Source organism: Botryllus schlosseri, chromosome 16 (assembly GCF_051294905.1).
Source record: "Botryllus schlosseri isolate E-star chromosome 16, Bs_hap1, whole genome shotgun sequence".
Classification (NCBI taxonomy): Eukaryota; Metazoa; Chordata; class Ascidiacea; order Stolidobranchia; family Styelidae; genus Botryllus; species Botryllus schlosseri.
In genome coordinates, this window is record NC_137251.1 from 9,236,888 (window position 1) to 9,264,807 (window position 27,920).

Consider the following 27,920-nt stretch of genomic DNA (forward strand, 5'->3'; position numbering starts at 1 on the left):
GTATAAGTTGGTAATAATTGTGAGATTGGCAGATTGTGCTTAAATTTATACAAGTGTTAATTAAGACTCGAAAATGAAATACAGTCGTGCGCTATTTCTTGTCTTTATTATTTTTGGCCTTATTAACGTTAAGACGGTGAGGCTGAGACGCGGCATTATTTGAAATAATTTTTTATTGAAAAGATTGCTTGAACATGAATCTTTGTCGAAATTTGCTTCGGTCTACTTAGGGGGCGGCATTTTTTAGCGAGAGCCAGGGACGGCAGCACATGCTGCTACGCCAGTGGGTGTAAGGTGCACCACTATACGAGTATGATAAATCCGGGCGACCGCACATAAAGCCGCGCGTTTCCTGGTACTGTGATTTTTCTGTTTGAGCTCGTAGTTACCTCCACTGTGTTGTAACGAAGAATGATATAGTCAAATCGTCTATTCCTATATTGACCGTCATACATATTCCACCGTCTATCGACTTGACAAGAAAAGGCGTTTTATTATTCGTTCACGGTGAAGCATTCTCTCACTTATAACAAAAAGCTACTCACTACGCTCGCTTCCCATTCACGATCTGTTCCGGTCGGTGTTCTGCAAACAGGTTAGATAAGGGTTGGGTACAGGTAGTTTACGTATGAACCGCTTATCATGATATAAGTGTAGTGAGGATGCTACAATTATGTGTATGGTTTATTGTGATGACTGTAATTGTGCGAGGTGACAAAAGCAATGATGAGAATGCCGCTGATGCTCGCCCGATGCTTTATTTCTCTAAAGACGACTTGCTCCGTTTACGGGCCAAAGCTGATTTCAGCCATCACAAAATCTCCGAGGGTATTTACGAAGCTGCACACGCATTAACCAGTGACCAATGGAAATATTTGCCACCTAAAGATTACAAGAAGTTCGTGTCCGACTGGAATGAGCAGTATGGGAATAACTTGTGCGCGTTTTCGTTTTATTGTGCACTGCGCCCGGAGGATAGCAAAACTTTCGAACTCGTCAGAACATATCTAGACAGAATGGAAAGCTACAAAGATTGGTACGTGGGTGGAAATAACGGTGTCGACGTTGGTCCTATAGCGCATACCTTGACAGGATTTGCCACAGCCTACGACTTCCTGTATCACAAATTAGACCCGAAAAGACGTCAGCTGTATTTCAGTAAAATAAAATCGGTCACAGCCGACCTTTACAAAATATTCGATCGACAGAAATTTAATTTCATGATGCAGTACACACATAGTCAATCGGTGGCTAACAGCGTGGGTTTCTTCATAGGCGCTTTGGTTGTATCAGTGCAAGAGCCTGAAGTAGCTGCTCCATGGATCCAGAAAGCACGCGACAGCCTTGACTTCACGTTGGAATTGTTATCGTACGTGGTGGACGGATCATCCAGCGAGGGCGTTTCGTACGGTAGCTACACGTCTCAATTTTTGACGCAATACGTCTATCTCGCCAAGCGGCATCACAATATGGATTATGCACGTAACCAGTGGCTTCTGAATCATTTTTGGTTTTATTACCACACTATACTGCCGGGTTTTCAACGTACCGTAGGGATTGCGGACGGTAATTATAATTGGTTGTACGGTCCCGAAAGTCAGATATTGTTCCTAGACAGTCAGGTCATGAATTCAGGCTACGGAAATTGGCTTGTCGACCGAATTCAAGCCGCGAGGGTAAGTTACAGACCAATAGCACCCTCTACAACTCAAATCTGGAGCAGCCATCACACCGAATTCATTTTCTACAACTCATCCCTACCGTCTGTGCAACCAAGCCCAAACACAACGTCACAATTGCATGTTTTCTCAGACTGGGGCGTAGTGACTTACGGCGGCGGCCAAGAAGCCAAAATGGGAAATACTTATTTTTCCTTCAAATGCGGTACGCCCGGGGGAGAAGCAGTGCGATATCTTCTACACAGTGGGAGGTACAGCAACCGCATCGACGGCTGGGACAATTTTAAACCAGGTCACGAACATCCAGATCAAAACTCTTTTGTATTTGTGCCAAACGGAAGATATGTAGTATCGGAGGCCTTGCATGGACCGAAGTATACATACCTAGACAACACAATCTCTTTTGCGCCATCACCAACTTCACTGTGTAACAAACCGTGGGAAGGCCAACTTGGCGAATGTGAAAGGTGGCTGAAATATGACCAATACACTCACGAAGACGTGCGAGGGGAAATATTGACTGCTGTATCTTCGGGACCCATGTCATTTGTGGCTGGCGAAGCTCTCGGAATGTACTCGTAAGTGCTGTAAAATAGTTTATTTTCACATATGAATTAGGGAGTAATTTGGACATGAGCTGGAATTCATGATGATAAATTGATCATTTGATCCAGATTGTTCGACACCAAATCGATGTGAAATATATTTATATCATCTTCTACAAGGTTGGCGATTTCCTTAATATTCAAGCAAAGTTCAGTCGCTTCCCTCTGGGATCAATGTTATCTATACTTTTGGTTGTCCTCGTTAAACGTGGCACCTTATAGCGGCCTACATTTTGTCTTGCGCATGAGGGTTGTGACTACGACGGCGTGACGCTAATGTTTGTTTTCGATACACGGTGTTCAAGGCCCCGCCTTCCAAACAATGGCAATTAAAGCTGGTGTTCTATTGACATGTCGTCTTACTATGGCATTTTAGGAGTACGATTACGTCAATCTGAGGATATCTCCATGTTTAAGGTACTAAAGGAGCATTTTACGATGTGTCACATCATTATATGCAAACCGGATATTTTAGTGATATAAAACTACAACCCGACAGTTAAATTTCGTTAATGGTTCTACGGCTGATGTAAACTCGTTCTAGAAACGATTTACTGTAACGATCCATAAAAACTGATTTGATATCGAGCTACCAGAAATCGACTCGACTTACGAACTTTGGTCCAAATCACTTTCTCTCTTAGACTCTACGTTTGCGATTCATGTACATGAAATCCCATATGCAATCGCAGCAGTACAAAATGTTTAAGATGGCAACATAGCAGAAAGTAAGCTGTAGTGTAGGTATTGTAAGTGCATTTAGCTACCGCCCTTTAGCGTGCGAGTACAGTACACGCACGTCGAACAGGTAATTTCGATATTTCCAAAATATCTGAATATCTGGTGAGGATACATCATAGTACAGTGGTTCTCAAACTTTTTTAGACACTCCCCCCTTTATAATAGTGAAAAAATTCGCGCCCCTCTTTATCGACATATCACGAACTGCAACCGAAACGCTAGCAATCCTAACGGATAGTTTGATGACATGGAATATTATGAATGCTGACAATGCACAAAGCAAAACAAAGCAATTTCGCGCCTAGCGCGAAAATTTTTTTAAGTTGACCACAGCTTCGCGCCCCTTCAGATGCTTTCACGCCGCCCAAGAAGGCGCAACGCCAGTTTGAGAACCATTGTCACAATACGTATGCTGTGGCGTGCACATACCAAGGAGAAGTGAGAATCCCCCTCTCTCTCTCGTCACCGCAGTTGTGCCGTCACAGTACGATTTTGGTAATCGTCATTAATTTTTTTCAGGATACTTCCCTAATTGATATTAAGATCTTGGTTGTTTTCACACCCTATAATAATTTTATTTATCAAACGAGCTTTCGGAGCTCCGCTCCTTCGTCAGGTGTAGCAGATCGTATTCAATGCTTGTATAAATTCGTAGAAAATTGTATGAGAAGTGGATTTTTACTGATCCGAGCGGCATTTGAAAAAATGTCGAAGCCACAGGGAAAATAATACCTTACCTTTGAGCACGGGTCAAAGATGAATTACGCGCAAACGGTACACGAACTCGATCGAATTCCGAACATAAACATCCCTATTCAAAAACGATTGAGTGAAACGTCCGCTACTACAGTGCAAGGCTCTGAGTTTCAAAACAAATTTTGCGGGCCAGTGAACTTTCAAAAAATCAGACATACCGGTACCCCAGAATGTTACTACGAAATGCAAGTCAGCGAAGAATTTGAACTTTATCTTAATTTAAAATTTTCTGCTCACTTTTTGAGATCACGCCTGTCATCCGTGGTTCGATTGAAGTTTCTACAATCAGAAGTCCCGTTAAAAGACGCTAATTTGAATTTTACTGTGAAAGAAATGCGACTTCGATGTTCGCAGGATTCTTCCTATATTACACTTTCAAAAATCGCTAAATTATACTGTCGAATTTCGTGAAATTGTATTTCACAGGCCTTCTCAGATTTTATCATATTGTATACTGGTCTTATCGAGTTGTACGCTACTTTTGAACAGCTTGGTACAACACTTGCAACATTTTTAGGTATAATACAGGATAAGTCAGTATAGTAGACCATGAACTCGATATCACGTCGGAAAGCGCTCTAACTGAAGTTCTGAATTTCTAAATCAGTATAAAATGTGGTATATTTTTCACAATTACTGTATAAACATTCAACAGAACGATACCACTTCAAACAAAAACGCAGAGAAATAGTCTTGATAACAGGTAGGAGGCAGTAAGCAGTTGGTAGCTGAATGGTATAGAGCAGTGGTTCTCGAAGTCTTTTTGACATGTCCCATTTTATGTTAGTGAAAAATTTCGCGCTACCCCCTCCTTATCGCCATGTCACACAAGGCAAAAAGTGACAGTAATCCCAACGAATAATTTGATGGCATAGAAGGTTATGACTGTTGATGAGAGAATTGTTAAATATGAAGTTAGGGCTATACCGGAGCAATAACTATAAATTGGAGGTAAATCGTGCATCGCGTGAAAATTGTTTTCAGTTGAACGCATCTTCGCTCCCCCATTCAGATGCTTTCACGCCCCCCAATTTGATAATCACTGGTATGGAGAGTGAAAGGAAGTCCGCGTTTTGTTGCTTGGCTCGGAAGCAGCTTGCGATGGATTTGTTACGGGGGTATTTTTCGTTCTTCAATAATAATAAATTGGCACGCACATGTCGCCAACAGCGGCGCACATAATTAGTTACATGTCACATTTTACGCACGCACATGATGTACCTTTGCTTCCGAAAACCCATTGCTAATGAAGAGGTGGGTATTTAACCAAAATCGGTGGAAACTCCCATAAATGTATACTTCAATGTGAACACTCATTTTGTTTACCTTCGTCCTGCGATGACACTTAATAGACTTATTTTGGATAAGGAGTCAACTTTTACATGGCGTCAAAGACCGTTTCGTCATAGCGAGGGTTCTAAATGTTTAACTCTCTCTGCCATGTCAGCAAGCCCACTAGGCGTTCTCCAAAAATCACGGACGGGTTTTCAATGTCGCGACATGTTGGATGGCACACTATAATCCACGTAATCCTTGCTGAAATAAATCAATAGTCAGTGCTGGGCTGTAATGTTTTCGACAACGATATAGACCGGATATTGATTGCGATCTTCTCTATTATTTGCCCCTCCTTATGCGAAGTTTGATTAAATATTTGCTTTGCAGGAACGAAATGAAGTTGTCGAGTGTGCAACGTTCAATACTCCTCGTCAATTCTGAAGTTCTGATTTTGGTGGATAGCATTCGTGTCCAGGATTTGAGCCCGATTAAACGGGCCAGCGCGTTTTTCCACAACACCTGGAGGCCTTTTAGAAGCTACGAGCACCTTGGTTATCATGGTTAGTAAAGTACTGATGACCATAATGTTCTGCTTTCTACATTTAAACAGTTTGGATCATATATGGCGTGTGACTCACTGCACAGCAAAATGTCCACATCGCATGTATAGGCTACAGCCCCACCACACAGACCAGCAACGACTCTCCAAACCAGGGATATCAAACTCAAATGTGCTCGCTGGCCAATTTCCTAGTTTTTGATTACCGGTACGCAGCGGGCCGCAGCACTAATAATAGGAGTATTCAATGTATTTCCAAGTAGGCCTTATTTGAAGGTATCTTGCCAACACATCGTGAAAGTGTGATTTACTATTGTGAATTCACGCCTGGCACGAAAAAATTGTTGTATTTGGCATAGTTTGTCAAAATAATTGGTTATATACACATGCGGGAGGGCAAATGCATCGTGCAATCGTAATAGCTGCCGCGCTATAATTCCTCAGCTGGTGGACATTTGACGTGCCACATTTATAGGTAGAATATTTCAGAATTTAACATGATGATGTGACATCAGAGCATTGTAGCAGTACGGCCTAATCCGGGTTTCGGGCATACTCTTGATAATTAGGCTATTGATCATGTTATTACCAAAGCCAAATTTAATCAGCGTTACATTTACCTTCGAATATTGGAACAGATCGATAACAACTCCAATATAATGATTAATGTGCCATAGCAATAGAAATTTCCCGTCGTCGAAAAATCCATTGGTGTCACAGCTATTGAGCGTACCGCTATACTATACTCGCCACCTTTAAATGGCGATAATAACATTGATAAAAAGATCTAAGATGACGCAAGATGCAACTTTCTATACAGAATGCCAATGGTTGCCATGCCCACCTGCTTAAATAGCTAAACACGCTACGCAACACAAGCTACGACCTTTTGATATATTACTATCTCCCATAACAGTTTGATGGTTTGTTGCGTCCGTGGTGTACCAAGACACGGCATTCCGAGTCACAAGTCCTCTGATTGTAACGTTTGACCCGACTCAACTCGAGTCATTTTTATTTTATCACCAATTCAATCCGAGTTCGAGTAATTCTACAAAAGGTCACGTATACAAGTCTACATCACAATTTTCAGTCAAGCATCATCAACGGGTCATGTTTTACCATCATAAACAGGTAATGTGACGTAATAGCTGATTTTTCACCGCATGGTAACTTTTGTAAGTGAAGTTTGATGAGTAGTTTCTGATATTGGGGGTAGTTTTAAAGCGAATTTCAAGTTCTGAAATCTAAAAATAGATATGTGGCTGTTAAATATTGTCGAAAACTTCAAAATCCAGAATGCCCATACGCGGGCCGCACAAAATGATATCGCGGGTCGCGTGTTTGAGACCCCGGCTACAAACCAACAAATGAACACTTGGTCAAAATGAGATTCAATATCAATTACGACTGTCATGGCACGCACACTCCACCCGATGATCAGTAATAGCTCTGTTTACCTGTTAACGATTATTAACGAGTATGACGCTCTCGATTATTCGTGATTCCTCAAATTTTTCATGTTGACTAGTCGAATTGGTTTACCATTTGAACACACTGGCTGCTGTATTGTGTAGATTGGTTATATTTACATCCCGAATACACCATGCTCGAATCTAAACTTTGACAAGACAGAGGCAAACAACGACAAACCCAAATGATGAGAATTTCCAATAAACCGCCGGAGTACCAGTGTAATCGCTGTAATAGTCTACATGCTTCCAATCGATCAGTATCATCAGTATCATGATAGGCAACTGCTTCGGTAGTTTCACTAAACGTTGTCCGAATCCAGATATCAACACGAACTTCTGAAAGGTGCAGCAGTATGCTCCCAAGAAAGCACTATCTCTGCACAGAGCACGGGTGTAACGATGTATAAAATCGCCTGACGTATACGGTATTACTCGCCTTTGTCACGGCAGCTCGTGTAGAATCATTTTAGCACGACTCAGGTGGTTGTGTCAATTGATATCCTAAAATTTATACATCCACGCTTCCGATCTGACTGTCAACAGGGTAAGCTTTACCGCCCCTTGACTGGTCAATCTATGAAATTCATCAAGAGGTAATCTTTGTCATCCAAAATTCCAAGTCACGGTTACAATGCCCCCGAAACTATGAAGTCGCGGGATAACTATACGCGGTCCGTACAGATGATTTGGTCAAGTTGTCGTGAAAGACATATCTTCCATTTAATATCAGTTCGCCCAGGATAAGAGACAAACCTACCGATGTAACTAACGTCACTATCCTTGTGCTAATCAGTCATTTCTCAGTCATTTGTACAATAAATTTCGTCGGATTATTATAGTAGCTGATGATGTTATTGTTGTTTATTATTATTCGACAACAAGACTTGATGAGTGGCACTGCAGTTCCAAAGCTACTGCCAAAATACCCGAATTCCAATCCAAGAAGTTGTCCAAAAATGCCAACATAAAAGAATCACCGCGACATACATTGCACGCGATACTATTACACTGTTAGTGAAACAAGTGTGTATGATCTCCTTAACTCCCCGGATATATCTCCATATGCATGGGTTCATTTGTCTGATTTACACCAACTGAAATGGATGTGATAGTGGAATTTCGACTCGTATGTTTTGCATCGTATTGTATTGGAGTTCGTGGTCTACGTTGCACTTTGATGCAAGTGATATCAAATAAGACTTTAAAAACTGAATTCGCTAAATATGGACAGTACAATTCAGCGACGTTTTGGAGTGGAGTCTGGCAACATCGTAGTTCTTTCAAATGAAACCGAATAATCGAAACCAAATAAGTAGTTTTGAACGGGACTTCGCCTTGCAAAAACGCCAATAGAACCAAGTATAGCACGTGTAACATCTATAAGGCAGGAACAAATATTTACTTGAACTGGATATGGAAGATTTCAATATTCGATTTTTTGTTGCATACGTTTGTCGTGATTACATTTTTGGTTAATTTCGATTTTTGAAAGTTCACCTTCCCTCTAAATTTGTGTTGGACTTTAACGGTCTGCAGGTTTAAAAGGTTGACAGCCACCGCTTCAGAGCAGGGGTTCCTAACCTTTGTTACCCCGTGGCCCTTTGAAAATGTTGAAACAACAATTTCTTTTGTTTGCAACATTAAAAAATGTTAATCTTAATCTAAATGATGGTTGCATTGACATATTAGTCAGCACTATTGAACGTAAGGCACATTGTGGCTTGCGCACTCCTTTGTGCTGTAGCTAAAGCCAGCTGCATATTTCGTGATTCTTTCTTCTTTTATCAGGGGCTTCCATTGCGCAAGTTTAATATTTATAATAATAAATCTAGAAGTATAACAAAGAAAGTAAACTCAAGATCAAGAAATAGCCTATTGTTGGACTAGATTTTCCCTTAAATTGTAATTTATTTCTTTTGTTGTAGAGGAGTAGACGTAGCGATGTATTATTTCATTGCCCTTAACGTACAGGTGCGAAAGTGGAATACCCGGAAGGCGATTATTCGTTTTTCTCCGCATCACCAAGCGGCGCGAAAGCCAACAGCACCATTCACAACGGAGTAAGACCGGCCGGCCTGCGCGCAGGACCCACCAACTACGTCAACGTCACGTTTGACGTCACGGTGCCCTCAACGACAATAGCCCACGTATTTCACGGACCAACATACACCGTGAAAAACTTCACAATTAGCAAAACGCAATACGGAGTGAACTTAGAAGCTCTCGTGAACGAAAAAACGTACAAAATAGCTATAGCGACTATTTCAAGATCAACATCCCGCCGAGTGAATCCGACCCAGGAGCGACGCTCTCATACCGGACACGCCGGGTACGCCACTGTTTGGGACGGCGACAAAACTAGATACTTCGGTTTCGACAATAGAGCTATGCAATTAGGTAGAGATAGGTTCATCCGACAGTATAGGGATCGTAGGAAGTTGACGAGAGACGAGCGAATTGCGCTTCCGCACGGAATATCGTTCACGTCATCCTTCGATAAAGCAGCTAACTTTCCAAGGCCTCGAGGGTATAGGCAACAGGTAACAGAGACTACGGACGCCTTCGTGACAAACAAAACGAATGTAACGTCCGCAGCGGTCACTGATAACGTAACCGAGGCGTCAAACTCGACCTTGCCCGAGTTTCGACCGCTGCCGGACAAGGACGGGTGGAAAATCTCGCTAGCAGCCTTCGTTATCATGTTGAAGATATTTCTAGCGTGCAGAGTTTACCATTCATCAAACAGGGACGGGATGCGTCGCAGTGCGAGGTGAGTAAACCCTTCAAAAGCTAATATTCGATGGGGCAGATTCGGAGAAATGCATTGTATATGATTACGGGAAGATGCCATTAGTATTAGGGAGTGTTGATTCAGCTCCTACCTCCTGTGGCCATACGTTAAGTCAATGAAGACGTTATATGGCTTGTACTATAAGCACATGGGTGGGAAATAGGTGTATTTACAAAATTTTCACCATAGCGTTGGGTCGCAATCAGGTATAGACTGCACTTTCTGGTACCAAGTACTACTTTCACGAGTCAAATACACCAATTCTGATGGAGACTTATCCCAGCGGTGGAGTGGGATTTGCTTTGGCGCACCATCCCAGGAAGGTGCATAAAGGTGGTACTCGTATACAGAACCGTCTGCACCCCAATGATGTATTATTTCCTAAAGAATTGGTATATTTGACTCGTTTTCAGACACTGGGATGAGCGTGAAGGCAAATACCGATGTTATGCTTTGTACCCTATACGCTATGGTGGAAATTCGGTTACTATACACCCATTTTCCACCCATGTATGTACGTACGTTTACAATGCTGGATTCGGGTTCCACTAACAACGTAAAATGTCTGCTCAGTATCATTTAACGTTGAAACCCCTGGTTGTATTAGTATTTTGATACGGATCACGCATATTCAGATAGTGAACTGTTATCGTATCATCTGCAGTTATACGCATATAATCAAGGATTCGCATTTAGGAAAACATAATTTTCTCGCTCAAGTGACGGTTTCGCGCAAATCGTCTCGCGTATTAACTAACCCACTGAAACGCGACACAAGGAACTTGATTGCGCGAGTACCGTTGCTACCCATTTAGCCAGGCGTGGTAAATTTAGGATTTTGTCGTGAATCGCGGAGTCACTTAACAATTCCGCGGGCTGCGGTGCTGTTCTGTGTTTTCTAAATCGGATCAGTCAAAGTTTCAAGAATATATGTCAGAGCTGAAGGGTGTCTACTTCGTGGGAGTCGTGTTATGCGCTTGTAGGAGATACAGGAAGCGTTCAATGATGCTCAGCATCCTACAGACATCCATGCCAGTAAATGTGACTATAACTCCAATGTATTTCCATCGTTGTATTTTCTTTTTCATGTTTGCAATATATTTATGAATGCGATTATTTCTTCAGAACCTGGCAGTGTGCTTGTCGGGTCACGGGGCTCGCCTTACTCGCCTTGGTGGCCGTAAATACGGCATGCATTGACCGAAGCGGTAAAAACGTATGCATCGCTCCGGCACGACGCCCGCACGGAATATATTCTCTTGTAATCCGCCTAAGAAACAGGTAAAAAGACGTGATTTCGCGCGGTCTATTTTCAGTGTGTAGTTTAAAAATTTACATCCGTATTGGGAGCGAATACACTCGAATACGTATTTTGGCGATGCGCTAGCATGGCCGAACCATTGAGCTCAATATATGGTGCGAAATTACCCATCCACACTATTCCATATCGTTTATGCTATACCGCAGTCAATGCCTTCTGCGCAAGGGGCAAGTTATAATTTGAAAGCTTGCATTTTGTTGATTGTGGTGCAGGGGTTGCCTACACCTCGATTGCAATATTCCAGTCGGCGGATCCTATTGTCATATTATTTCTGGAGCGTAGATGTCATTCTTGATGGATATCGTGTAGCAGTATTTATAGTAGCGTCGGAATTCCGTGAACTATGTGACTGTCATGCAGGGTCTTAACCAAGTCACAAGGTTCCGAGTCACAGTTCAATCTAAGTTTTATTGGTTTGACTCGGATCAAATCAAGTCATTTTCAATTCAACATCGAGTCCAATTCTAGATGCAAAGGATTGAGTCATTGTGTTGAGACTCTAGTAAGAGTCCAAGTCTTCACTGTTCAATGTTCATGTTTAATTCCGAGTTCAAGTCATGTTTCATTCACTTTTTACAAGTCTATTTGGTGATATCGAATGCCTCGCTACACAATACAGTATTTTGTCTCGTTCCTAACAGTTTATGGGTCTACTTATCAAGTATCAGTACTGATAGACGCAATACGCATAATCTGGTAACTTTACTATTACTGGAAGTTACAATGAAGTGCTTGTCTTGCCGTCCGGGTCTCGCGTCGCCTCATATGACTTTGGTCGAGTCATGCTAATGAGTCGATTACAAGTCGAGTCAATGCACAAATTGATTCAAGTAGAGTCGAGCCGTTTTCTGTATTTACGAAAATGATTCAAGTCATTACAATACTGCTCAGTATGCAAATCCTCGTTAATGTGGACAATATGATCACACAAGTACACAAATATCGCATTGATATCCGCACTATTGGTATAGCTGTGTTATCTCTGCATCCTTTGAATGCTGCGGTTGCTGCTGGTACTCGGCGCGGTTACATGGATCGAATAAGCGGGAAGTGTTGTAACTGCGATGGAGTACTGTTGGTTATCTTGTAACTATACAATCAGTTTGGCAACACTGTTCTAACTACCTTTAGGACTTAAGACTGAAACCCAATGAAATGGGTTACGCGCAGAGCTGTAACCGTCGCACCCTAAACCCCCAATTTGGGGGGGGGAGCTCGAAGATGGAAATTAATACGTAAATCATCAAATTAGTTAGTATTTTTAGGGGAAATTATTGAATTTTAAAATTATCTCCGCGCTAGGCGCGATTTAAAGGTACAAGATGTCTTCATTCTCAAAATTTATAGAAGGGCATTTCGGCGCCGTTGCAGACGAGAAAACCTTGGTCGGAAATGACCGCGGCATGTTGGCCCAAAGCTTGGATATATATGCTCAATTGTCCATTGTCCAATGTGCATATGCGCCTAAATGGCCGGCGTCGAACAGTACTGTCCTGGTAATCTGAACCCTACAGTAAAAATACCACCCTCGGGTGAAAGTGATGCGCGCCGCGACTGGACTTGACTTTTTAAAATGACATAACACTCACTGTCGAGTAGTGGTGAAATGGCTTGTCGTAAAAGGAGAGTCTGGGATGGCTAAGTTTGGTTGATAACCCTAATGTGGCCCAAGACTAGGGCTGGGCAAAATCGAGTACCTGAGTGATTCGAAACTGAATCACGTAAAATGCTTCGAGTCGAGTCGAGTAATCGAGTATTACTCATTATGACGTCATAACAGAATGTAATATGTCAAAGTTCAAATACATATCTTTTATGCGACCACAAAAATATAATGCCCGTTATCCATTACATTAAATATACCTTGGTATTTTTTCGACGACAACGATTTCATTGCAATTGGTGACAATGCTGTGGGAAGATCATGACTTCGGAAATGTGCTATCTCCAGTAGCGTTCGTAGCTTTGTACTATATGTTTCGTATGCTACGATGCGGCCAATCAAGGTTTCAAGGCATCAATAGCGAAAATTAGTATTGAAAATACAATTCTCTTTGACAAATTACCTTTCAGTGGCGAGGAGCGTATAATTTCAGTACTCGAAAAAATCGTGTTTTAGTACTCGACTCGAATCATTAAAATTAATACTCGATTCAGATTCGAGTACTCGAATCATTGTGCCCAGCCCTACCCAAGACCAATGTTTTGAGGGGCTGATGAGATGCTGTTTCGTTGCTGGCTATGTGAGATCCCTACACCCCTGTACACGCTCTGAGCTGGAGTGGTGATTTTGATAGGTCCAAACCCAAAACTGGCTTAACCGGTCATTTGTATGGACCGCCTGTCGTTCCCAAATCCCGCTGTTATTTCCAATCGAAATGAGGAAGGTGTCTAGGAACCCTAGAATAATGGTTTCTACTGAAAGCCTGGGGAACTGTAAACATACTCTTTTTGTTTTCAGTAATATGGGGAGGTGTGAATAGTTCCAAATTGGGCAAAGGGCGGGACATAAAAAAAAAGTGTTTGGGACAAGTGTTTCGCGTTTGGCCTCCGTTTCATTAAATGCTTCCGAGGTCTTGGAATGGACTCAGTCTTTAAAAGCATTCATCTGCATTCGCATCGCAGTCATTTTTCTCTAAGCAATAGTTTTATCCTTGACCGCGTGTAATAACACTTTGTGATATGGACCGTGCGTGAAGTGTGAACAGCATGCTGCGGTTCGCTGTATTGTCTTTCCTTGATACTTCAGGCTCTTATGTACAAAGCGACTTAGTACATTAGACTGTTGGCGGTTTTTTAAGTTGAATTCTGGGCAAACACTTGATACGATACCATGCTGTACCGCACGGCTAATGCGAGTTATCAGTGAGTCACTCAGATAACACTATGTAACATAAAATTTGTTCGTATTATTTTCTGATTTAGTATAGCCTAAATACATAACAATTATCATTCAATAAGTTCAAACTTTTGTTCTGACTTTGTGAGATTAATAATTAATTTTTTTATTAATTTATAAAATCATGTTACGAACAGTATCCCGCCGGCCATCCGACAGTCGACGAGCATGTCCACATTCAAGTCGGAATACAAGCAATTACTACTAAATGAATACAGTCCATCCTCAAGATTACCGGACCACGACTGACCTATCGATCTCGCTTCCCATGACATGCCGCCCTATTTCTTGTCGCTTTCTTTTTCTATACTATCTTCTTTACTTTCATTCAGTGTGCATGCCTCCTCTTTACATCGCCTAGGCCAAGGTGGGTGTCAGATTCCATAGACTACTGCTTGTCGCTTCGACATCTTCCTGTCTTTTCATTGTATCGCATTTTTGTGGTGTATTGAACTGATAAAATTGCTAATAAACCAATGATGATGATGATGATGACGGTGCTTATAACAACGAACGTCTTTTGCACCACAGGTTAATTAATTTCATCAACAACACCAAATAGTTGATTAATTTAGCAAGGGATGATAACATATTGACAATGGTATGCTGGTTTTCAATCATTATAAGGACAATGGCGGTAGTGAAACAATTGTATTTAATCGAGTAGGGATTTTCCTATACTTTCGCGTAGCGGCGAATATCGCTTCGGACAACTTCTGAAATCGGTCTATAATACGTTTGGGGTATGCCCGGTCCGGTGCTAAACTTCTATAGAGGGACCTGAGGTATATAGGTCCTATGCTACAATAGCGTATATACACTGTTCCATGTCAAACCCCTATGGCAGACTTCGATAGAGGGACCTAGGGTATACACGCCCTATGCTCATAGTGTAGGCCTATATGCACGGCCATAAATCAAACTCCTATGTTAGACCCCTAAAGAGGGACCTACAGCATAGGTCCTATGCTTCATTAAAGGTTATATGCACGTTCATATGTCAAACTCCCCTGTAAAACTGCTATAGCGGGACCTACGTTGGTCCTACGCTACACTATTGTGTACGAGCTCCAGTTTCAAACTGCTATGTTAAACACCAATAGTGGGACCTACGATTTAGGCCCTGGAGGGTGATTCCATGTCAAATCAGTCATACATATTCCGTATAAACCCAGCTCTTTGTCTTCAGTAATATCTTTAAATGGAATCAGTAATCTTTTTGTGACAAAACTATGTTTATGACAACCACTCACACTTTTCTCTAAATAACACCCAATACTGCTCTTCTGTAGCTCGACCACGATCACGAACTTGTTATTCTAATGAAATTGCGGGGTAAAGTAAAGGTTTAATCTGCAAATTGAGCTCTGGAATTTGTCTTATGGTACTGAGCAACTAGAATCTGAAACATAATTTTTGGAAAAATAACCAATTTTTTATTTTGATGAAATATGCACTGTTCTCACAATTTGGGAAATAAATACTACATAAATCGCATTACCTTAGCATTATATGTTACAATAGCTCTCATATAACGCCCGTCAGATATTTTGAAGTAGACGGAAATGAGAGGAAGACTTATGAAATATTATTATGCTTGAATGATTAAAGTGAAAGGTAATGACCTTAAACTTGAGCTCCGTACTTTAGCCGTACACCAAGAATCATAAATTGTAACTTGGATGTTAGAACGGATCAATTTATACAACAAAACAAAGCAAAAAAATTTTCATGATGAAATAACTCATTGAAAAACAATTTCAAATCTGCTTAAAAGTCCCTTCCATTTCACGGTTGAGTGAGCAGAAAGAGTTTGTTTTTATCATGCGATATCTTGAAAAATAATTTTGTAATTCATTTCAAATAAATTGATATCTACTCAGATAGACATCACATTGTTTTGAGACAATTTTCAGCCAAATCTGAAACTTGATGGAGTGGAGACCAAATCTAATTTGTGGCTAATTAGACACTAATGATCCTATAATATAGATTTAGAGTAGTCTCAGTAACACGTACCCGAAGTTATGGTGGTACAACTAAGATGTTTCACGTTTTTTAGCAAACATAAAACTGCAATTGTTTCCCAAGGACAAGAAAGTTTTGTGTTACATAGTGAATCTGAAATCGCGTCATCGGAATTTCTCTAACATTTCAGCGAAACACCTCGCTTCGGACACCGCACTATGAAGATATACTTACGATAACTTACCCCGTGTCTTACACTGACATGATAGCTTACCCCGTGTCTTACACCGACAGCGGATAAAGTGCATATTACCACACCAAAATGGGGTACACGAAAACATAACTACGAATACTTACTACACCCCGGGGTGCATCCTCAACTGAATTGGCGTATTTGGCTCATTTTCACCAACTAGAATGAGTATGGAAACTGAATCTTGAACGACAGTGTGCCGGTGAACATCGGTGGAACTTGTGATTTGCGTTTACAATGTACGCGACTGCAGGCATGTTGGGGTAACTAATCCCTCGATTTGTGTGTGAATGCAAGCCATGATTCAACACGGTCACGGTATCAACTTTGCGGAAATGCTGTATGTGGTGAAATGTGTCGGTGACATTTCGAATTTCAATGGCAAACAAGTGCACATGATCAGTTGGTCACTAATCATCAAAGTAAATTAATGTTGTTTGCGTCGCATTAACCGACCGATAAGAAACCGCGTTGAGAGTTGAACAAACAAAAGATATGCTATGTATCCCATACCCACTTTCTCAATTGAATGACTCAAATCTGCGAAATTCGACACAGCTCATTCTCGCGGCCGGATCCAAATCACACTGCAGGAGCTGTATCGCAAAACCCGTTCGTTGCGTTGAGCGGGCTGCCGGGTACTGGTTTGGACGTGTTGGAGGCGGTTTTCGACAGCTCAGATATCATAACGTACCTGCCTTCCTCCGAGATTGACATTCCGATTTCGAGCGGCGGAACGTCAAGGGATACTCATCCTTGCGTTTGGACTGATAGCGACAAAGATCACGTGAGCATTTCGTTCGATAGTTTGTGTGGCGATGGGGTGAATCGGGAGGTGTGAAAATGATTCGCCGACCTTTGGTACTACAGTGTTGGTCGCAATGATCCCAGTACTCGAATTTTAATCGAGTATAAATACTAACGATTCGAGATTCGAGAAGTGCGAGATGATTCTTTCGGGTACCGAAATCATGCGCTCCTCTTTCAGCGAAAATTATAGTTTTTACACTTTTTACCACTGTGGAAGCCTTGACACCTTTATTGGTCGTATCGAGGCATACACCACAAATCTACGCATATCAGCGAACATGCCACCTCTGTGCAAGTGCATTGTTTGTTTCATTCACAATATTGGCGCTTATCGATTCATTTGGTCATTTGCACCCGCACAGTAATTTCATGAAGGAAATATGTCGTACACGACAGAAATATAATACACTAGGCCCGATTTTGACATAAATCTCCGGACTGAACATCTTCCGTTGAACGCGGTATCTAAACCACCTCGGCGTGTACGACATCTTTCCTTCATATCATCCGCTGACAACTGCGTGACTGCTGGAGCGTGATGTTGTTGTTGTGGAAATTTCAATACATTGCAGCTCCATCACGGTGGCGTTCTGAAGAAAACGGCTGCGGCCAATTTTTTTTCGTCTTGCCCCTCAATTTGAGACCACATCATTTTTAGAAGACAGTGCCCCTATAACAGTGGTCGGGAACCTATGGCTCGCGAGCCATATATGGCTCTTTTGGGTATAAGATATGGCTCTTTGACAAATTTTTATTTTTGTACTGAATTGATCAATATTGCAGCAACTTGTTAGTAAATTGTCATAACGACCAGAATAATTATTCCCTTGGCAGTAGGAACATGTCTTTAAGAGGTAAAGGCAATGCCGTCTTCAAGGCTTAGGGGCTTGAACTCTTTTCAAAATCCTCAAATTTAAGTTACTGTCGCGCCGACGACCAATATCACTCGCGAATTCGAGGTAGCCCACCCGACTTTAAATCTTGGATTGATCAAAGAGAATAGTTGATATGGAGACACCAATATGACAACGCAGTTTTCAAATACACATTTGTCTTCCTGATCTACGGCGCGAAATTAACTGCCGTTGACGTGACATTCACAATTACAAACTCGATTTACAAACAACACCAGTCCATCGCTTTCCAGCACGTTCTTGTTTGGCAAGTAGCTCTACCGGCGATAAAATAGGCGTGTAGCGCAACGTTATATGTTTGGCTGAATACTTTGAGGATTGGGAAATCGATCAGTATTTAGATTTTCGGAATCAGTGCCATCTGTTACATTGGATAAATATCAGTTATAATAAATTCCAAGCTATTTACGATGACTTAATTTATCAATGGTGATCGAGGCTTGGCTGGTCTGTGCCTTACCTCCCATTCCGCGCTTTATTTTCGATTAATAAAATGCAAATTGTGTGAATTTGGGAGAAAAATGTTCAAAATCTAGTCATTCATGAACATCGATAGAAAATAACAATAATAATTGAAGGTTTCAAAATCTTCGTTAACAGCTTAGATTGGGTAGGCCTATAAATAGATTGATGTAGTGACCATGTTTGGCTCCACCTACGCATGTGATCATGGGTTCTCGCATTTGAAAGGAGCATCACGGCGAACCTACGTTCTCGTAACTCAAATTTCGCAGGCTCAAGTAAGGCAACCAGCGTGATTAGTTCGAGTTTGTACAGAGAAAATGTGGCGCAGACGACGAATCCCGTGTAGAGAGTTAAGCGACACGGCCGCGACACCAATGGTTGTAGGTTCGAATCTTGGCTCTGCCACAAATAGGACGCACGAATGCGAGAGAGAATGAAAGTGCGCGTGCAAGTAGAAGACGCCCCCGAGACCCGAAGCAATGACATTGAAATTTACGAAATGTACTGTCGTGGCGAACAAGGCCTGAACAGGCGGCGCCACTGTCGTTGTGTGATGATAATAATAATCAACAATAATTATTACTATCATGACGTCAGATATTTTCAATTGTGACGTAACATCTGATTGACATGTATGGCTCTTTGGGAGGTAAAATGAAAAAAATGAGGCAAATATGGCTCTTCGGACAAAAAAGGTTCCCGACCACTGCCCTATAAGGTCAGTGTCTTTAGAGGCCTTTTCGTAAGATGACGGACGGACTTCCATCCACGCGCTCTCCCACTATCGGTCTGTATCGATTTTCGTACGTCCGTATCTCGTCTTTTTGCTGTCGATTTTTGGCTCGGCTCACCTTCTTTCTGGGCTTTTTCACACACTGCAATCCCAGATAAACCTCCGACACAAAGCAGTTGGTCCGAGCCGGGATTCGAACCACGGCCATTGGTGTCGCGACGCTGGTGCTCAACATCAAGTCTAATATTCGATTCAGCTACGCATCACTCGCATGATCGATTTGCTGCGCTCATCGGCAAACCATATATATTGCGTAATTCGCGCCTAAATGTGTATTCGATGGTTATGCATTCTGCGTGTGGCCAGAATTAAGATGAGAACGGATAGGCAAAGTCTTCTCTCCAGTTGCGACGTGGACAACGCCGATGGCGTCATATATCGCGTTTCATTACTGTTTTTTCGCGCCCCGGAATACTCTATATGCCGAGGATACTCAACTGGCGGAACGCGGTACGCATGCGGTGCGGGCCTTTCCAGTGTTGACCTTATATCACTCAGTATTTACTTAATAGTTTTTTTACAAAACCAAATCCATTATCGTTGAAATGACTCTCGCGGTACATGTCGTGTCGACAGTTTATTAACCCATGAAAGAAGCCACGTGGCTGGTGACTTTTTTGGATTTGGATGTCAAGTGATGACGTTTTTTAGCCATCAGCTCATTTACATTTTATGAGATTTGCAACGGACCTAAGTAAGTTTTGTATCCGGAGCTTTACTAAAAATAATCGAGTATTCCTGCTCTACGGAAACATCGTAAATGCGTTTGTAAATAGTAATATAGTTTATTATATGCCGATTCCATTATATGTGCTAGTTATTTCTGGCGCTAAAAGTAGATATTTCTTGTTCCTGTTGTTTTCGTATCTCCAAGAGTCTCTTCAAATACTTCCGTATATGCTGTTCGGTACTCATCACCTATTGGTCCTTTGCATCACGGTCAAATATTGCGTACAATGCAAATGCACCACGGCCAACAATGGCATGAGAATTCCAGGAAGTAAGATTTCAGCACGTTGCAGAAAACACAGACAAGGCCCACAAAACTGGAGATTACAGGACAACACCAACTCAGTGGTGCGGAATGATATTTCGGTCACTATACGGATCATTAGCATTAATACTCGTTTCGGATTCGCATACTCCGAATTACTGCGCCCAGCAGACTTCTACAAACTACTGGGTTTCCGAAACGAGTAACCAGAACTATAATGAGAACTTGCTACCTTTTCACATCCTAAGCTACCAAAAACACACCTACCTAGATTCAGTTCTGAAACAACCAATTTATTTTTAATTTAAAACGTCAGTCCAAGTTTGCAATGGGAGTGGTTTCGACCACGAAAATGCACCCCGATTACGCCACTGTTACTACAGCAGAACATCACGCAACAGAACACCGGTATCACGATTCACATCAAACGACGACACGTGTTTTCTAGTTGTTAGGCAACAATCTATTTTGTGAATGCGCAACTAGAACTAAAACTATATAGTCACTTTTCAAAATACGTAACTAGAATAGAACTCTATAAAACTACTCAAGAGGTCGACTTTAGAATTCCCACTTAAGTGTTGGAGGTTTATCGAGACACCTCCTCACCATGTCATCCGCGTAAGCTGTGTCTTAAAAAAAGCCTAGAAGTGGGCCGTGCTATAAGTCGCCAGTTAGCCTACTGAATCAAAAATAAGGAATATCGGGCTTGGTGTAAAATATGAACAATTGACCATTGTAGTCGACAAACACCATGAATAGCGCAAACAAACAACTGCAACAACAACTACTATACTCAAGAAACCAGTGTTAGTTGACCGCCAGCTAGCTATGATTGGTAGTTTGTAAGAAGTCTGGGCCCAGCTCTGTACTTAGCACCGTCGCAGAATGGTTCAATTGCTTTTCGTACGGATGAATATTGACTTTTCGCACGCTGCAGATGGATACAGAACTGTGGCTCAAATCGCTGATGAAGAACCCCGTCTTGCATTTCAATCAGCAAGCCGACGCATACAATGTGAAACGCCGACTGCGACGAAGCGCGAACAGCCCGCTGCTGTTCAGCGACAATACCGGCTTTTGGACGACCAAGTTGAGGTGGCTCAGCGCGGTCGTGGGTGATGACTCTATTCAACCTGTGCTCGTGGTGCGGGACCCTCGGTCTTGGATTCACATGCTTCTCGCCAAGACCAGCGGGGATAGGTATGTCGATTCCTTTTCGTCGCTTATTCATTAATATTATCTTTCATTCAGCGTACATCCGTCATGTTTTACATTTCTTCTTTTTGATATTACAACTAGGATCGGGGATTCACAATATGGGGGCCTTGAACCGTTTTCAAGGCGGCCATGAAAGAAATGATCCTATCTAACTCCACGTCGCCATAATGAAAGGAATAATTCAAAATTTAAGAAAAATACTGATACAGCAATAAGCTACTTCGTGATCTTGAGTTTATTTCCTTCTCTCCGCAACCAAACCAGAAACTTGGACCCTCGCATTAACTGCATATGTAATAACTAATTATTGCACGATAATCTTTATAACGTGCAATATTCCTAATATTATAACTACTGGTTACTGTATAAACCGGTTTTTAATTAAAATAAGATTAAAGTATTGAAAGAAATAGGGGCTCACGGTGCAAAAAAGGTTGGAAACGGCTTCTGTAAATGCATGGATGTGAAATGGGTGTATTTTTACCATATTTCTACTATTACGTGCACTGTGAGCGAAAATCGTATATTTCGCAGATTTTCACTCTAGAGTGGAGTCTAAATCATGGAAATGGCACTTCCGAACATCATGCTGTGCTTTCAACCCCTTCCAGCGGTTGAAAATAAGTGATATACACCAATTGCTATGCAGCTAAATCCACAAAAGTGCATAAGGAGTAAATCATGCTATTGTCACACTTGCGCTTTCACACCCATTAGTACAGTGGCTCTCAAACTGTGATGAGGGGGGGGGGGCTTGTGAGAGTTAAAGCATCTGAAGGGTGATGCGAAGCCGTCTTAGAGAAGTGAAGTTTCTTGAAGCAGGAATGAGTATAATTTCTGCTGAGACTTCCAAGTTTCAACAGCGGCATATATATTACGATTTTAAATGTCATAATTGCGTCGTACCATCCATAAACCGATGCTGGATTTTGACTGATACCGGACCTTGCACTTACCAGAAGCGGTCTCTGAATTAAGATTAGTTGGTGAATGTTTTTAGCTGTTAGCTTATTTTGTTATGACACGTCTGTCAAGCATCTGTGTTGAGTGCGTCGAACGACCACTCTTAAGAAGCGCATTTTACGGAGGCCCAAAAATACACAACTGAATTATTATCTCACCGAACATCTGCGAACCGCAGAGAAAATTTTTTTGTCCCGTGAAAAAGTGCCAAGTTTTAATGGAACGCGACCCGTGTCATTGGTTGTTGATTTACGTGCGAGCAACGCTCAAGTGTTGTTAAGGGATTAGACACCAAAATTACTGAAATATGTATATGCTACCATTTCTACGAACTGTACCATCGCAAATGATGATTTTTGACAAAACAGTGAAGTGAGAATTACTCACAGCTCGTACTTGTTGCTCCGTGTATAGTCCGAATTTCATATTTGAGAATTTCTCTCGGCAGTCAAAACCTACCATGCCATCAAACTATGCGTAGGGATTGTGACCATAATGGTTGCTCTTTTTTATATTTTTTGATATGACGATCTAGGGGGCGGAAAGTTTTTCACTATCATCAAGGGGGGCGTGTCTGAAAAAGTTTGAGAACCACTGCATTAGAATGAGTGAAAACACCATATTTATGGAGATTTGTCCCCGGGGTGTATGGCGGGTTCTTTTCACGTGTACCACCATTTTGTTATTTTCTTTTGGGGGTGCATGGACTTGACACGCCCCATCCCTGCGATATATCTCCTCCAGAATTGGTGTATGTGCCATCATTCGCGATAGGCGCCTATTGCGCAAATATGTATTACTAATGTCAACATCCTCGTCGGACTACGGTGAATTTGCTTCGATTTCGGCACCGACTTCATGATGATATTGATTTACGATGTTTTGTTTTGTATGACTCTCACCGATATAGCTATCGATCGATGTTGTAAATGGTTTTGCTATATTAATATGACTCCGTTTTCATGACAAACACCATTATAAGATTCCGGATCATTGATATTCGATCCCACTTCTCCCTATGTATATAGTAGCCTATTCCGAAACACGAAGTGACGAGCCGTGGAGTTACAGTTGATATTCTGGCCAATACCGGTGCATTTGAAGTCGGGATATCGGCAGGTATTTGCATGATACGAATGCCAACTTGCACCATAAATTTTGAAAAAGATACCATTTTCTAAATTCCAATGGTCTTTTGAATAAACTATTGGGTTGTCAGCAAAACGTCGCACACCAAATCAGTCTCAATCTTAACCAGCATCAGCGGTGCAATGTCGACTTGAAATTTGGACCGTTTATAGTTGGGAATTTCATCACTTCGTCGCGCATGGCCGAACATCGTGTTCCAGGTATACGCCTGATAATAGAGTCACGCTTTTTTCGCGTGTTCCTATCGCGATGATTGACAAGGGCCTGTGATAAAGTTTGGATTGAGGGCGTTGGCCAATGATCTGATCATTAACGAAGCAAATTTATGACGCTGGTCCATCAAGACCTCGACCGACCCTTGCGGCGATTTTGGACTGCTCATCACAGCCCGGGCGTCGTCGTGTTCCTGGATCGGTTTCGACCAAACTTTCAAACGTGAATGTGCGTTTCGACAGTACAGTTGATGGCTACTTGATCGAGACATCGGAAATCTGTCGAGTTGTAGGTTAAACTCTCAAGTACCTTCTCTGTCGCCACTAGAGATTTGTCATTCACTAGGGTTGAAAACAATCACTCGAGTCGTGTATCGTAATAGGTGATTTTTAGAATACTGCAATTATACGATTACTTCCACTAAGAGTTATATTTTCAACGAGAATTATTGTTTCGATAATTTTATCCCACCGTGGGAGCCTTGGAATCTCGATTAGTCGTATCATAGCGTCAAAAACAGTGGTTCTCAACCATGTTGCCAGCGCCCCCTGGGGGTGATTTAGATTCCAAAGGGAGCGGAAACACTCAGGGGGCGATATGGGGGCGGTGCGACGTTATGAGGGCGCCGAAGAAAGTGGTCTAACAGTACAGATGGTGAAGTAGTTGTCATCGGAATACAAAGTCCTATAGTTCTATATATCCTTGAGATCTCGTTGCAGAATTCATTAATTCATTCATTCATTCCAAACAAAATTCATCAATTATCCAAAATTTTCGTCGCGCCTTTCGCGAAATATACCGACGATAGATTTAAAGTTTACGCGAATGCAGTGGTTACTATATTTCACTTTTAGATAGCGAATATCCCTTAACACAGCTCGATCACACTAGATAGGGGTTCTCCCGACAAACTGTTTTGAACTATGCGTATTTTATATTGCAGCACACAGAGTCGCGAAATCTGGAATCGTGGTTTTCTACCGCCTTTGAGAATGAGAGATATTTGTTCAGTAGACAGGATTTGAAGCTTTCTGACCGGAATGATTAAATAAATATCCTTGTTTTCGAGAGCTACAAAATACAACGTTACCGAATCGGGGTGTGTACATTGGGCTCAAACCGTATAGGCATGAGCCCGTACACAACAGTTGTTATAATAATATCCTTGAATTGATCACGAAAATATTGCATGTAATTATTAGATCGTTAATTAGTCGAGTGGTCATCGGGCGAGATTCAAGCGCGAAATATTAGCAACAGTCAATTCTAAACCCGAAAATGGACCGGAATTGGACCTCTACCCCATCGTTTTTAGTACAGTCCTTAAAATATGGGTGGGGGGGGGGGCGCCAAATCATGAAGATTTTCGAACGGGGACGCTGGGAGAAAAAAGGTTAAGAACCACTAATAACATGGCGTAAAGCTACGCTCGTAAAAAGAAACGACATTTCTATGAAGTCGTAGTTAACCCGCATCATTTTCACAAACTCCAATGAAATAGATAAGGTTCAAAAGATATAGGAACATTTCTGTAATGTGATGTACACCTGGCCTGGCGCAATTTCTTTGTGGTCTAAAAGAGGAAACATATTTAACATCACTCGAATAGTCGATTCGACTCGAAGGCTCTGCTTGATTCGGATTCGAATCGCTCAATTATTCGAATTTTCACATCATTAAAGGTTCGCTTTGCGTGTTATTGTGTACGTTCTGAACTGAATAGTAACTCAAATAGTCTCAACAAACATCAACCCACTCTCTTTATTCGCATCAGCTACGAAAAGACAGCGGGCGAACTGGTCGAAGTGTTCGAGCGGTTATCCGAGAGATGCCCCGACAGCGCCACACCTTTCTATTACCAACACTTCGAAGAGAAGCAACGCTCCGACTGGCACGTTTCGGACGACATAGAAAAACTCGCGATGCTGTGGACTGTCGTCATGGGGACAGCGATGGCCAACGCCGCTAACGATACAGCGGCCAAGTGGCCTTTGCATGTAGTTAGGTTCGAGGATATTGTGACAGAAACGGAGTCGACCGTGTCTGATTTGTTTTCAAATCTGGGTCTTCCTTTGCCGGTGAAGGCGTTGAATAATGTTCTTCGCGTAGCGACCACGGGTCGCTATCTTGTGGCGTACGACGGGACGATGAATCCGGACGTGGCCGGCTCTTGGAGGAGGGGTATTGACGAGCACGACGTGACGAAAATCGAGAGAATTTGCGGCGGTATGATGGCCGTGTTCGGATACGAAACAAACGCGTGACGCATGCGACATGCGTGAGTGAAATCAAAATCACCGTGGATAGGCGGCATATGAGGTCCCTTTTCGTGGCACTGTGACGCCAGTTCAGACAGACAAAACAAGGGAAAATAATTCAGTGAAATGGTGACCAGCAGTACGATCACTAAGCGTTAAAGTCAGCTGGTCACATAACACGGTCATGTATAGGCCATAGTTCCGTTCGTTGCGTTAAATGTTATGCAAACATGACAACTTCGTTCTTAAAATTCAGTATGGAAACCCCGTGATGCTGATATCGTTGTTAATTTAGTCGATGCGGTGACACCGTGATATAATTTATTATGGGGAACTAATAGGCGGTATTTTGTTGGTGAAGTACTTTTCCCCGTGTTTGTACGACGCATTCTTTGATATGTGGGGCTTAGTCATGTTGCCGCCTGTACGTTACGTTGCATTTGGCGCATCGAAACGACTGAATCTCACGACAATATACTTTAGACACGCGCAATTTGCTTGTAACCCACTTATAGTCACAATATGAATTTTTTTGCGTAATTTATTTCAGTCCGTTCTGAAATTAACGGTGATTATGTTCTCTAATTACATGTTTTCAAATTTGGAAATGGTCGGCCCGGCACAACCATTACGACTCAAAAGCGAGTGTGGTCGAACCCCATTTCCGATCATCTGCTACGTGTCGGGTGTTTATCTGGGCTATTCATCGGCTACCCACTGCAGATGCAGTGAGGTAAATATCCCAGTCTGTATGAGAGAGCCAAGATGTAAGACAGCAGCAAAAAACTCAATCGAAATGGGTCAAAAATTGGAAGGGCACAAGTATGAAAGTCGTCTGAAAGCTTACGTAAAGCAAAGAATCCCAACAATACCGCCGATGAGCGCCCCTGTGAATGTGTAATAATATTTAAGAAAATAAACTAAATATACGCCATTTTTATAGTTTGCATTTTTTACCTTAATGTGCGAGAAAATATGCATTACGCCCAATGCTACCTACAATTTTACGATGGGCTTTTTGTCCACTATTCGAAAGCGCGTTTTTTAATGCCACGAGAAGTCATCGTATTGTTGTTGTCTAGTCTCGCAAAGCGAGGAACATTTTGAAATTCATGAATTAATTTTGTAAGGTAATTGCATTTCTTACTATTTATTTGTGATCACATTGTCCTCGTATTGGGACCCGAAGCAGAATCGGAAAAACATCAACATTTGGACTTTCACGCCTATTCGTTTTGACATCGATATGCCCATTATATTCGTGATTACATTTTGGTGTTCGAATTCTACTTTTCGATACATTTACGAGACAAACATGAACTTTTTACTTCAGCTCGTATGTTTCAATATTAAACCCTATGCTACAACCCACAGTAGAATGACCTTCGAGTCCGTTGGTATATATTTAGTACGATGCGAACTAACCTGGCGAACCCTTACGATAATCTGCAAGCCTTCTGCGAACCCCAAATTTTCGCCTACTTCCACCCAAAAACACCACATTACACATCCAATACTACTGACTGAACAAAATGACCAGTGCAGCAATAATAGTGTTATCAGAACCAAATTTTCACATAAAAAAGATTATAATGACTATTTATAGCAAATCATTGTGACTTTTGCAGTATGAACCGGATGTGTCCTGGACTCCAGCAAACCCCGAGACTGGTACAGCGAAACCCTGTGGTTCGTGTGAGCCCCGGTCAAGAACCACTGATTTAGTGCATTAATTCCAATCTTTACAATCGTGTATCACTTTTTATGAAATAAAGACTAATCGGGATCGTTATGACTCTAGCTCGCAACGCATCG

The 27,920-nt window shown here is 41.8% G+C and overlaps 1 protein-coding gene across 1 annotated transcript; it reads left to right on the forward strand.

Annotated features, from left to right (window-relative positions):
* The first annotated feature begins 513 nt into the window (after positions 1–513).
* Positions 514–27,900, forward strand: LOC145458226 (dermatan-sulfate epimerase-like protein). Its single transcript, XM_080336535.1, has 7 exons — positions 514–2,257; positions 5,447–5,619; positions 9,065–9,863; positions 11,010–11,165; positions 16,884–17,112; positions 21,242–21,504; positions 25,622–27,900. The coding sequence occupies exons 1-7, from the start codon at positions 663–665 to the stop codon at positions 26,109–26,111; spliced, it is 3,705 nt and encodes a 1,234-aa protein (XP_080192661.1). The 5' UTR covers positions 514–662; the 3' UTR covers positions 26,112–27,900.
* Positions 27,901–27,920: the final 20 nt, after the last annotated feature.